The 14,450-nt window shown below is 40.5% G+C and overlaps 1 protein-coding gene across 2 annotated transcripts; it reads left to right on the top strand.

Annotated features, from left to right (window-relative positions):
* Positions 1–264: 264 nt before the first annotated feature.
* Positions 265–12,575, top strand: LOC110524766 (bisphosphoglycerate mutase). 2 transcript variants are annotated; one of them, XM_021604682.3, is made up of 3 exons: positions 265–409; positions 4,134–4,761; positions 5,523–12,575. In XM_021604682.3, exons 2-3 carry the CDS (start codon positions 4,161–4,163, stop codon positions 5,696–5,698), a joined length of 777 nt encoding a protein of 258 aa, XP_021460357.1. In that variant the 5' UTR covers positions 265–409; positions 4,134–4,160; the 3' UTR covers positions 5,699–12,575. The 2 variants fall into 2 exon arrangements, with proteins under 2 accessions (XP_021460357.1, XP_021460350.1); XM_021604675.3 differs by having other exon boundaries at positions 272–409; positions 4,129–4,761.
* The last annotated feature ends 1,875 nt before the right edge of the window (positions 12,576–14,450 follow it).

Genomic DNA, 14,450 nt, shown 5'->3' with positions numbered 1-14,450 from the left:
CGAGCTTGCGCATGTCGTTTGTATTGTGTATCAATCATAGTTTATACTGTAGTTTTTTTTTTACAAAAAAAAGTGCAGTATTTTCCACTTTGCAGGCAAAACATTGACATAGCAGATACTTAATAATGTCCACATTCAGTGACTTTTAAAATGTACCCAGCTAAATATGTCATGCCACGCCTTCTTCCTCCATGATGACGGTCCCAGACAGCGCGAGCCGTTCCTTTCATCCGTCCATATATGGGCAGTACACGTTACACAAATCCCGCCCAAATGTGAGATTTACCGCTTCGATTGGACCACAAACTGTCAGTCGCGGACTTCTTTTGAACGCTCTCGATGGTGTTCCAAATATCTGTCATCAGTCACGACTGCACGACAATTGGTCTAAACTTGTAGCTCACGCAGGGTAAGGTTGTTTCCATGCTATTATTGTAATACATTTTCAGTTTTAATTGTTATTGACCTGCATTTTGTAGCTTGAACGTCTTACACGCATGCCCTCGTAAAAACGCATGCACGCTATCTGGATTCTGGACAGAGTAGGCTACCAATGTATGAGATGACAAGTGCAAGGCATCCCAGCTAACGTTAGCTGTTTTTATTGTCTGTTGATATGATGTAATAATATGGTATTCCGTATTCATTACGCCACAGGGAATGTGTAATAGCCACATTACGTTGTTTAGATTCAGCGTTACCCTGTGCAATGATGTTTAACTTGGGTTAACGTAACCGTGTGTTGGTTTGTAGTATGCCACTTGAAATTATTGACCTACCAGACCCACCCCTTAAACCTCTCAGCCATGTTGATGATGGCTACTGCTTCTGCTATCACGCTCATTAACAATAGAGTTGCATAGTAGCACAAGTCAAATATTTTAGGCTTATAAGCAAGCGAAGTTGTGTACATGTAACTAATAACAGTGCTAAATTAATAGTGTGTGCCGTGACAACGTATGCGCGGGTGGAGGGTGACCTCAGTGAATCTGGAAGAAAAAAAACACCTTTATAGTAAAGCAATGCATGCATATCATCGCAATTGCTAGTGCCATAGAGCAGTAGAGTAGAAGCACTTACAGAAGTTGCAAACATGGGGAACATTTTTAGTTGTTTATGGTCCGGGAAAAATTGGGCCTTTTTATGAACGCATTTCATGCATTTATAAAATGACTGGAGACTTTGGCAGATACCACACAAATGATCGAAATGACAGTTTACTTTGACACAAACTGAGAATCTGAGATCAATAAAAACAACCTTGTCTTGAATCCATCAATGGCCTAGGCCTCAAACAGGTCTCAGAGCATTTTGTATTATTCTGTACGTGAATCTGAGAAGCTCCTTTTAGTGTGATAAGTTATGTTTGGTATGGTTACATAAGTAGGGTGTTTGATCAGGGTGGATGGGTGGGTGTATAACCCAAAGGTTTTGAGTTCAAATATCATCACAGACAATTCTAAACGCAGCAAAAAAAGAAACTTCCTCTCACTGTCAACTGCGTTTATTTTTTAGCAAACTTAACATGTGTAAACATTTGTACGAACATAACAAGATTCAACAACTGAGACATAAACTGAACAAGTTCCACAGACATGTGATTAACAGAAATTGAATAATGTGTCCCTGAAAAAGGGGGTCAAAATAAAAGGTAACAGTCAGTATCTGGTGTGGCCACTAGCTGCATTAAGTACTGCAGTGCATCTCCTCATGGACTGCACCAGATTTGCCAGTTCTTGCTGTGAGATGTTACCCCACTCTTACACCAAGGCACCTGCAAGTTCCTGGACATTTCTGGGGGGAATGGCCCTAGCCCTCACCCTCCGATCCAACAGGTCCCAGACGTGCTCAATGGGATTGAGAACCGGGCTCTTCGCAGTCCATGGCACAACACTGACATTACTGTCTTGCAGGAAATCACGCACAGAACGAGCAGTATGGTTGGTGGCATTGTCATGCTGGAGGGTCATGTCAGGATGAGGGAGGAAGAGGTCTTCCCTGTAACGTACAGCATTGAGATTGCCTGCAATGACAACAAGCTCAGTCCAATGATGCTGTGACACACCACCCCAGACCATGACGGACCCTCCACCTCCAAATCGATCCCGCCCCAGAGTACAGGCCTCGGTGTAACGCTCATTCCTTCAACGATAAACGCGAATCCGACCATCACGCCTGGTGAGACAAAACTGACTCGTCAGTGAAGAGCACTTTTTGCCTGTCCTATCTGGTCCAGCGATGGTGGGTTTGTGCCCATGGGCGACTTTGTTGCCGGTGACGTCTGGTGAGGTCCTGCCTTACAACAGGCCTACAAGCCCTCAGTCCAGCCTCTCTCAGCCTATTGCGGACAGTCTGAGCACTGATGGAGGCTGATGGAAGCTGTTAGTGTCTTAACGACGGTTCCACAGGTGCATGTTCATTATTTATGGTTCATTGAACAAGCATGAGAAACAGTGTACCTTTACAATGAAGATCTGTGAAGTTATATGGATTTTTACGAATTATCTTTGAAAGACAGGGTCCTGAAAGAGGGACATTTCTTTTTTTGCTGAGTTTAGCTAATTAGCAACTGCCTTTTTAGTATAACGCAAACGTCTGGCAAGGCAAATGTCTAGCAACCCAAAGGTTGCAAGTTCAAATCTCATCACAGACCTTAGCATTTTAGCTAATTAGCAACTTTAACTACTTACTACTTTTTAGCTGCTTTGCAATTACTAACCCTAACCTTTTTAGCTAACCCTTCCCCTAACTTTCACCCTTTTAGCTAAACCTAACCTTAAACCTTTAGTCTAACTTCTAAACTTAACCCTAACCTATATCCCCTAGCCTAGCTAACGTTAGCAAGTTAGAATTCGTAACATTCGTTTTGTAAATTCGTAACATATTGTACGTTTTGCAAATTCATAACATATTGTACGTTTTGCAAATTCATAACATATTGTACGTTTGCAAATTGTATCATATAAGACAATTTTGCGAATTCGTAACAATGTACATTTTGCAAATTTGTGACCTATAATCAGAAATGTAATTTTTAACATATCATATGAAATGGGTGATGGACATCCACAAATGAATACATACCATACGAAATGTAACATATCATACATACTAAATGAATTGTTCACGTATTTACGTACAGAATAATACGAAATGCTCTGAGGCCAGGTTGTAGGCCTAGGTGTGTGGAGACATATTGTAGGCTACAATATGAGGAAATTATCATCTGAAAAATGCTTTCCAATTTCACTGAATCACCCAATGATGCGCAGCTCACACGTTGCTGATGGCCAATGCGTTTGTGCCAAAAGCCTCTATCTCTTGTTTAACTTCCAAATATTGTTTTACAAAGTAAATCAAGTATTTTTGTAGCCTAAAGCAGACAGATTTGAGTCTTTTCATCAGGAGCCATTTACTTTCTAATCTGTGTTTTCCCGCGACAGCAGAACTTCTAACTTTGGCAAATGTATTTCAATTCGCACGGCTATGATTCTGTAAGGAAATAAATGATGGTGCAACGCTGGAGAGATGAGAGAGTTGCAGGCTCATGTCTATCAGAGTAGAGGGAGAGAGATCATATCAAGTTGATCTCATTCTAGTTCTGTGAGAGATGCAGGCGCGCTTCTCATACAGCCATGGCCACGCGTTGGTTTCAAACAACGTTTCATGCCACGAAAGGTACCGGATTCAATCAAACAGGTTCCGGAACAAGGCACAAAGCCCCACTGAACTGCTGCTGTACATTTAGGTTGTTGAAACTCATCAAGTAGCCTATTCGAGACTTGTTGAATAATTCTTATTTAAGTTGTGTGCTAAGTGACTGATGATGTTAGCTGGCCACAGTAACAGTCCAGTGCATTATGTAACTGAACCTGCACCCTTCGCTTCTATAATTCCTCATTGTTTGTTTGCGTAAAATACAGGTTCCTGCTGCCAGCCTGTCCTTCCAGATGTCCTATAATTCAACCCTTTGTTTGTTTGTTTACAGTACAGGCTCCTGCTGCCAGCCTGTCCTTCCGGATGTCCTATAATTCAACCCATTGTTTGTTTGTGTACAGTACAGGCTCCTGCTGCCAGCCTGTCCTTCCGGATGTCCTATAATTCAACCCATTGTTTGTTTGTGTACAGTACAGGCTCCTGCTGCCAGCCAGTCTTTCCCAATGTCCAAGTACAAAGTCTTTGTGATGAGGCATGGAGAAGGGGCCTGGACCAAAGAGAACCGCTTCTGCAGCTGGGTGGACCAGAGGCTGAGTGAGGATGGGGTAAAGGAGGCCCTAGCGTGCGGTCACCTCCTAAGAGAGGCAGGCTACCACTTGGATGTGGTCTTCACATCCCTGCTTAGCCGCTCCATCCACACAGCCTGGCTGCTACTAGAGGCCATGGGGCAGGAGTGGGTCCCAGTGGTGAAATCGTGGAGGCTGAATGAGCGCCATTATGGTGCTCTGATCGGGCTCAACCGTGCCGAGATGGCCCTAAACCACGGCGAGGAGCAGGTGAAACAGTGGAGGAGGAGTTACGACCTCACGCCGCCGCCTATCGACAAATCACACCCTTACTTTCTGGAGATCTACAACGACCGGCGGTATTCTACTTGCGATATTTCTAAAGAGGATCTCCCTAAGTCGGAGAGCCTGAAGGATGTCTTAGAGAGGCTCCAGCCATACTGGGATGGCACCATTGTGCCAGAGATCAAACAGGGGAAATCGGTGCTCATCTCTGGGCACGGGAATAGCTGCAGGGCACTGCTGAAACACTTACAAGGTATAACTTCTGTGTGTGTGTGTGTGTGTGCGCGCGCGCGCATGCAACCCCACTAGGCTTGAGTGCATCAGCTCCACCATTATTACCATTGACATTTGCTGCACTGCTATTGTCCTTTTTAGTTCTCTTTTGTTACTGCAGACTTCAGTAAGAGCTGCATGGCTACTTTCACTTCCATTTGAATGTTTGAATCTACAAAAGGAGTTCGCTAGGCCCTCTATGCTTTAGGCCTAGTTCGTAACTAGCATTCACTCCCATTTGGTTTATAGCAATATATATATATGAGTTCCAGAAATGGCACATGGTTGAACTTGTACAAAAAGGGCACTAGGTTTATGTTACATCAGGCTACTGCCATGAGATCCACATTGACCTTTTAGCTCCTCCACTGGCCACCCTGTAACTTTTATAGACAGTTATGTAATGGGGATATTAGAAATCATCTATGCTATATAGCAGGAATTTTTGTTTTGCTCATTTGTTGTTAGAGGACCCACATTATAGACCTACAGTAGTCTGTTGCACATTTTGATTTGGTTTTAATTGGTTATTGAGCACTCAGATAAGCTTACTTCCGTGTACAGAAATCAGAGAAGTTGGTAGCGCTTTCCATAACAATATGGGATAAAGCTGTACTAACATAATGGTTATATTATCTTCATGGTGATAGTATAATAGTATGCCACGGGTTGTTCGTTTTACTGTGGTTCACAGCAGCAGAACACTACAAATCAAACATTTATCTCTATTTATTTCAACAGGTATATCAGATGCTGATATCGTCAACGTGACGTTACCCACAGGAACGCCCATTCTGATTGAGCTGGATGAGAACTTCCGGCCCACCAAACCCATGCAGCTCCTGGGAGACCAGGACGCCATCCAGGCAGCCATCAGGAAGGTGGAGGATCAGGGGAAGGTCAAACAAACACCCTGATTGGCCTGAATCTAGTCAACTGGATTCTAGTCATTCTAGATTCAAAAATCTAGCCAACTGAATTATATTCATTAAACATACTAGTGATTTGTAGAATCTAATCAACTGTATTCTAGTCATTCTGGAGTAGATTCTAGAATCTAGTCAACTGGCTGTAAGACTAATATACGAATTTGCCCAAGCCTGGGCTAGCACTTATTTAGTTGCCTGTTATGCACCATTAATCAGATTCACTCAAAGCTGAATTATTGATTTAATTAAATCAATATTAAGTACATGCTATTGTAGTCAGTAAGTCTCAGTGAACTGACTGTAAAATCGTGGTATGAACTTCACCCAGGCTACCCTATTGGGTGCAACAAGGAAACAAAATAATATTGTTCATACAGAAATAAGTGGTGTGCTGAAGGGAGTTACATTAACAGGCATATTTATCATTAACAAGCATATTTGGTAATAGGCTGACTAAGCGTGTATTGAGGCATTTTGCCATTAAAGGAATAGCAGCACGTGAAACAATCAAATGTTCCTTTAAAAAAATCAAAAAAACATTTTCAAACCTCTGTCACGTGCCTTCACTGCCATTATTCTCAATTTCTGTAGGATTTTGCGATGCAATTTTGTTAGTTCTTAAGTGTAAGTGAATTATGACTGACAGAATCTAGCAGTATAATATGAACCAGCACTAACAGGTACAAATGGTTATTTATCAAGAAACTTTAAAAGCACTTCGTAACGAGTATTACCTCATTGAAACTGACAGTCAGGCTATTCATTCCAAGACCGGTCGGTGGATTGTGTGATCAAAGCTTCTTTTAGTATATTAATGCTGTAAATGTGTTGTTGAAAAAGATCGGTCAAACTTGATAAGAACATGTCCGCTCATATGCTACATGCTAGTTTAAGAGAAGTTCATATGAAATAACTGTAGTGCTCATGCGGTTAATCATAAAATGCCTACGTTGACATGCTGATTTATGACTTGCGGTATAATTTGACACAAAAGCTTCTCTTGTTTCAATTTGTGACTCACCATCTGGATTCGGTCTTATGTAGCAAAATTTGAAATTGTATTTTTTACATTGGATGAAAGTAGAAACTCAGAGCTAGAAAATGGTATTTGATACACTGCAGTTGAGGAACAATGGAAAATTAATTCTGCTTTGAATGTTGATAAACTTGTAACCCCATTTTGTTGAGAAAATTGCTATTAATGTTTTGATACACCTACTGGAGAGCTCTTCTTTGTCTACACCCATTCAACATCGTTCACACCCTCTTCACACCCTCTTCACACCAAATTCAATTCAGCCAATCGTATCCATTTATTGTTGCTTTTTTTTATCCAAAAGATTCAAGTCATTCATTTGTAAACTTGGAAAAGAGGGAACAACCTCATAATATAATGAAGTGTTCTTAATAAGTCCCAAGTAAAGGAAGTGGAATTGCTTTGCAAATTCTCTCTGAGTAATATTAACCTGAAATTTACCAATGTACTCATCGAACGGCAAAAACTCCCCAGTGTCGTCTACCAAATCACATACAAAATGAATACCCTTGTCAAACCAAAGGCCTTTGAAAATGGATTTCCTATTAATTGAATAACTCTATTATTCCAAATCAATGTTTTGTGGGGGGAAAAATTGTGCTTGAATATCATTTTCCAGAAAAACAACATTAGCTGGTGAAACTTAGACAATTTCACAGGTAATTTTGGAGGGTCAAAATCACATTTCTTTAGGAATTCAAGTCCACCAAGTTTATTAAACAGACTGTTAGGGATATGATACCACATAGACGTAGGATTAGACAGACAGACATATCAACCATTTAATTCTAAAAGCAACCATTTAACGAATCAAAATCAATATCCTGTAAACCTCCACGATCATACTAATTGTGATTTCTGATTTTCTTCTAACCCTAATGTTTTATTCCTCCAAACAAATCTAAATATAACATAATTAACTTTTTTAAAATGTTATTATAAGAAATAAAAAGGGACTGACTTGGGTAAATGGTTCTAGATAAACCATCGGTCTTGGACAAAAGAATACGACCCAAGATTGAGATATCACTCTCATGGAATTAATCCTATTATCGATGTTTAAAGATTCTCTATCTGAAAATTTTTTAGTGATAACAATTCCTAAATATTTAACTTCCTTTTTAACAGGCAATGTTGACGAAGGCAATGTTGACGGAGTCACAGCAAAGAATTGGCATGAGATCACATTTGTTAAGGTTGGGAGTCAACCCAGAGGCCATAGAAAATGTCTTGATTCTGTCAATAGCCAAGGGAATAAACACTCTATCCTTTAGGAAAAGGGCAGTATCATCTGCAAATGGACTGATATTTATATCTTTACCAAAAATACGGATCCATTTTAAATTCTCAGATTTGTTTAGAAATATGACTAGTAGATCTGTGGCTAAAATAAAGAGATTGGACAACCCTGTCTAATTCCTCTAGCAATAGAGAAACAAGGGGATGTACCATTACTAATAGCCACCGAACTGCTATTATCATTATATTGTACATTATCCTTATCACTTAACAGAAATCCTCCCAAAACCCAAAAGTAGAGAGTTCTAAGTTAAAAGTTGTTTGAAAGTGCCAAAAGCATTAAAAAAAATCTAAAAACAATATAAATCTAGGTGAAGAGAGTCCTTCTTTGATTTGGGTATAAGAACTATTAGTCCCTGTCACAAAGGAGGTGATAAGATAGCATTAGCAATACCCTCTTTGTAGCCCGAAAGCAATAACTCTCTAAATCACGCCAAAAATGTTGATAGAATTCAGGAGTCATGCTATCCGGTCCAGGAGATTTACCTATAGGCATTTGTTTAATGGTTTAGTCCAACAAAGTAATATCTATATCAGAATCACAGAGTTTCTTAAACCTTTCTTCTATAGGGTTAACAGAGTTATGAACTGAATCAAAAAAGGAATTCAAGTCGCCTTCTGAAAGATGAGATTGATATAGCGAAGTGTAGAAAGAGTATTTTCTTATTAATCACTTCACGATCAACAGATAGTGTCATTTACATAAATGGATGTAATACTATTCCTAGTCTGCCTACTCTTCTCCAAATGAAAGAAATAAGATGTGTTTTTTCACCTTTTTCAATCCATTTGGCCTTTGAACAGATGAAGGCACCCTGTTCCTTTTTCATCTTCATTTAAATCAAGTTTATTACTCAGCCTGTTAATATCAACATCTGCTTGGATCATCTTTTCTTAGCATTGTACCAGTAGTGATGGCAAGACATTGATTTCTGAATTTAATAATTTCCCATTTGTTAGAAGAAAGAGCAGGATTGAGACAGGTCCCTCTGATTAGAGCTTTAGACTGTAAACAAAATGGCTCATTCTTTAAAAGAAAAGATGCTTTTGAAAATCTCTTGTCATTATCAAAAGGAAAGAATAATGGAACAATGGCCTGTCAGAGGATCTGAGGAAATACTACATTCCCTGACAAGATTCATAAGATTGGAAGATACCGACCAATAATCAATTCTAGATTTTAATTGTCTGTCGCTAGTTATAGAGTTGAACCAAGAACATTGTTCTACAGTTGGATGCTGTGAACGCCAAATGTCGGAAAGTTGAAAGTTGGGAGCAGAAATGTAGAATTAAGTTATTAAAACAATGGGCTGAATGCCTGGTGGGATACTTGTCCATCCAGTCACGAGGAGCAACATTATAATCGCCTCCAGCAATAATGTTATCTGTGGAATATTTGTTTTTCAATTCAATTAAGACTTCACTAATAGATGTTAGAAGAATGACTATGTTATAACCATAAATATTTACCAATATGTAACATGACCCTTTTTTTATATTTGAAAACATTAGTTATCCAGTGACCCTCAGCATCACACCTGCTTTCTTAAACTGTACCTGGAAACTGTCTGAAAAGTATTCCCACACCAGCAGATTGAGATGAGCCAAGGCTAAAAATGATCTTGTCACCCCATTGTGAAGTCCAAAATTTTAAGTCAGCATCTGAGGAACGTGTCTCTTGAAATAAATAAAAACAATTGGACTTTTTAATGAATCTTTCCAAAACAAAAATAGCCTTTGGTACGTAAACCCCTGGTGTTCAATTGGTACGTAAACCCCTGGTGTTCAATTGGTACGTAAACCCCTGGTGTTCAATTGGTACGTAAACCCCTGGTGTTCAATTGGTACGTAAACCCCTGGTGTTCAATTGGTACGTAAACCCCTGGTGTTCAATTGGTACGTAAACCCCTGGTGTTCAATTGGTACGTAAACCCCTGGTGTTCAATTGGTACGTAAACCCCTGGTGTTCAATTGGTACGTAAACCCCCGGTGTTCAATTGGTACGTAAACCCCTGGTGTTCAATTGGTACGTAAACCCCTGGTGTTCAATTGGTACGTAAACCCCTGGTGTTCAATTGGTACGTAAACCCCTGGTGTTCAATTGGTACGTAAACCCCTGGTGTTCAATTGGTACGTAAACCCCTGGTGTTCAAGAATAAAAAGCAAAGAAATGTTGACAAGCAGAGTATCCGAGATAGAGTTGTCTAGAATAAACAAGCGACCCTGAATATAGCATAAGCCCTTCAAAAATGTACTTGACGAACAGTAACGACCATAAAAGGAAAATAAATGGATAGACCGTGTAATAACACATATTATATTAATAGTTTAGAACTCTCAAACGTAAAATAAAAACATCTCTGACAGCTAATCATCGCCATATGAAAAAGAAATGGAGATTTACTTACATATCAATCTTGAAACCAAATGAAATGACTAAAAGCTAACTGATTTCTTGGTATGCCATCAAATGAGAATCAAAAATCAGTGTGCTTACGTTGGTTAATGTTCACATTCAAAACTCGCCACTACGGACAGTATGGCCCTATGCAATATCACCTATATGCGTTGTTCAGATAAACGATTGCATGAATAAACTCACCAGTTGAAACGGTATATGGCTTCATTAGCCTACTACTGTATAAGCAGGCCAACTCTTGAAGCATAAATCAGTCACATGTGGCTCCACCCTGCGGTCGTCAATGACAGCAAACCCCTCGCGAAAGGAGGCTTTTTTTTCTCCCTGCATCTTGCCCCATCGACTTGTGGCCACAGCTTCGCATGGGCATCCCTGTCGCGCTTGCTGAAATCTTCTGCAAAGCGAGTGCCTTTCTCCCTGAAGATCGCGCAAGTTTGCCAGCTCTCCACACCTCGTCTCTCACGTTCCTCAATGCAAACATCATGACCTTGTCTGTGTCTGTTAATCTCCTTTCTCTTATCTACAACATCTACAGCGATGTTCAGGATAGCAGGGGGATATGGAACAACCTTCCCAATAATGTCAATCACAATCCCTCTGATATTCTCACCATCAGTTTCAGGTAGCATGTTCAGTCTCAGCCCCCATCGGCGCTTGTATCGGTCCTATTCATCACTCGCTGTGCGCAGCTCCTCGTTTTCTTTTGTCAGGGCATCAACTTTATTTTTCAACAGTTTCACATCAGTGGCAATATCCTTAATGCCTGCTGCATTAAACTCTGTAGTTTTGTGGGGTTTCGAAGGGCTTATTTGGACACCTGTACCCAAGACTAATTCCTCCGACCTCGGTACCGTTAATTCTGGGAGTGTCAGAATCTTCCATATAGATGACAGTATCTACTTCGGTTACGACAGCTCCCTCTACATTTTTGCTAGCTTCCATCTCAGCTAATGTTACTAGCTAGCTAGTCTTGGCTGAACTTGCTTGAAGTATAACAAAGTGGAAAAGTGATGTTCGGTAAACCAAAAAAAAAGACAGCAAAAATTCAGAGCATCAATGTTGTTGAGAAATGTAGCAAAACCTTTGTAGTTATCGATTGATAATGTTGTCTTACACTGCGGTAGACAGGACTATCAAGACATACTGAGCAGCTCACGTTATAGACAGAAGCATGCTACGTGGCAGACCAATCCAAACTCATCTCCCGGCATGTCCAGCCCATCCATTATCTCAGCCAGTGTTACCTTAAAAGTAAAAGTATTCTTAACATAGTTTAGGTTATGTGAACAGCACTGCATTTTCAATTGAATACAGTGCTACTAAAGATGTTTTAGATTTGTACATTATTTGGATACTAGTATTCAGAGCCGGTCCTGGCCGTTCTGGCGCCCTAGGCGAAACAAAAAATGGCCGCCACTACAAGAATAATCCCAGTAAGCAACATTTAAGTTGAAAAAACTAACTAAAATAAGTATTTTTCAAGACGTTGAAGTTGGGTTCAATTTAAGCTTTGGATGAAAGTTTAAAATAGGTATTTTATGGATGTTTAGATCAGGTACATTTTTGTTTCTGAATGAAAGTTGAAAATATGTCCAGACTGGAAAAAAATCGGAGCCAAACATAGACCAAAAAGTAAACTTTGACATTGTGTGTAGGCCAGTGACAGAAAATTCAATTCAATACATTTCGAATTCAGACTAACAGACTAACTCAACAAAATGTGGAACAATTCAAGGGGTGTGAATACTTTCTGAAGGCACATTGTTTGTGGCGCATTACTGTGATGTTTTTTGTTTGTTTTTTACACAGGGAAGATACTTTGTTACTTTATGTTTTGTGTGTCTCATTTTGTATTGTACGTCTGTCTGTCTGATATTTTTTTTAACGTTCTGTCATAATAACCATCGTATTTGTTGTTGTGGTCTTCAGGTCATTAGGGAAATGATGACTAATATTATTAGTTCATCACTAAAACCGTAAATGTGTAAATATATTGATACTACAAAATACTGTAGTCATGTCCTGTAATATTTTCTGTAATGTATTATCCCCACGGTTATACTAAATGTTCAGTGACAACATTAAGTATTAAACTTAGTTTGAAAACTTGACTTTGCCATTTGATGGTTTGCATGGTGGAAATAAAATGAAATGACTCGCTCTGTAATTGTAACGAATGCGCTGAGAGTACAGGGAGCGAGTGTTTTAATAAAGAAACAAAACACAAACAACACTCCCAACATGAAAATAGTCAATAACACCTGAGGAAAGAACCAAGGGGAGTGACAGATATAGGGAAGATAATCAAGGAGGTGATGGAGTCCAGGTGAGTGTCATGAGGTGCAGGTGCACAAGACGATGGTGACAGGTGTGCGGGATAATCAGCAGCCAGATGACCTATAGACCGGAGAGGGGAGTATACGTGATAGTAATGATATAACTGTCTCAGAAGTTTTCTTTGTGGTAAAAATGCCAAAGATGTTTCAAAGAATTGAAAGCATGTCTGTGTAGTTGGTAGTGTATTATGATGAGTGTTCCTTTAAGAAAGTGTGCCTACCTGTTGGAGCTAGAGTTTTCCTGAATCATGATACAGTCAAGTGAACTGCAATGAGCAAAGCCCAAAGATAATGAACCTCGACAACAGATAATGAACCTTTTCGTCAGGGTGAACACAGGCGGATACAGGGGGGAGTGGCTGTTTGAGTTATTTGGCATGAAGGAGAAGACTGGGACTGACAAAAACCATCAGTTCTGGGTGTGAGACTGTCGCCTGGGATCAGGCTAACAAGAATGAGGAGTATGGTGTACAATATGATTCTTATTCCCCCATGTGCTTAAATTGAGCTTGCAGGAACCAATAGAAAATTCAAAAAAGGTGCAAACCTAACACGCCTTACTTGCATTCCAGAGAGGTCAAGCAAGATTTTAAATAATTATTTGAACCTAGATCTGTTTAGCATATTGGGAGGGTACTGTGTATGTACTATAGGCCTACACATGCACTACATGACCAGAAGTATATGGACACCTGCTCGTCCAACATCTCATTCCAAAATCATAGGCATGAATAGAGAGTTGGTCCTTCCTTTGCTGCTATAGGAGCCTCCACTCTTCTGGGAAGGCTTTCCGCTAGATGTTGGAACAGTGCTACGGAGACCTGCTTCCATTCAGCCACATGAGCATTCGTGAGGTCAGGCACGAATTTTGGGTGATTAGGCCTGGCTTGCAGTGAGCGTCCTAATTCATCCCACAAGTGTTTGATGGGGTTGAGGTCAGGGCTCTGTGCTCTGTGCTGGCCAGTCAAATTCTTCCCCACTGATCTCAACAAAGCATTTCTGTATGGACCTCACTTTGTGCACAGGGGCATTATAATGCTGGAACAGGAAAGGGCCTTCTCCAAACTGTTGCCACAAAGTTGGAAGCACAGAATCGTCTAGAATGTCATTGTATGCTGTAGCATTAAGATGTCCCTTCACTGGACCTAAGGGGCCTAGCCCGAACCATGAAAAACAGCCCCATACCATTATTCCTCCTCCACCAAACTTTACAGCTGGCACTATGCAGTCGAGCAGCTAGCGTTCTCCTGACATCCGCCAAACCCAGATTCGTCTGTCGGACTGCCAAATGGTGAAGCGCGATTCATCACTCCAGAGAACGCATTACCACTGCTCCAGAGTCCAATGGCAGTGAGCTTTACACCACCCCAGCCGACGCTTGGCATTACGCATGGTGTGCGGCTGCTCAGCCATTGTAACAGATTTCATGAAGCTCCCGACAAACAGTTATTGTGCTGATGTTGCTTCCAGAGGCAGTTTGGTACTCAGTAGTGAGTGTTACAACCGAGGACAACACTCTGCGGTCCCTTTCTGGGAGCTTGTGTGGCCTACCACTTCGTAGCTGAGCCGTTGTTGCTCCAAGACGTTTCTACTTCACAATAACAGCACTTATAGTTGACTGGGGCAGCTCTAGCAGGGCAGACATTTGAC

This window comes from Oncorhynchus mykiss, chromosome 1, assembly GCF_057628025.1.
Source record: "Oncorhynchus mykiss isolate SJ-2025 chromosome 1, ASM5762802v1, whole genome shotgun sequence".
NCBI lineage: Eukaryota > Metazoa > Chordata > Actinopteri > Salmoniformes > Salmonidae > Oncorhynchus > Oncorhynchus mykiss.
Note: the sequence above shows the minus strand (reverse complement) of the source record. Positions and strands in the feature narration are given on the sequence as shown.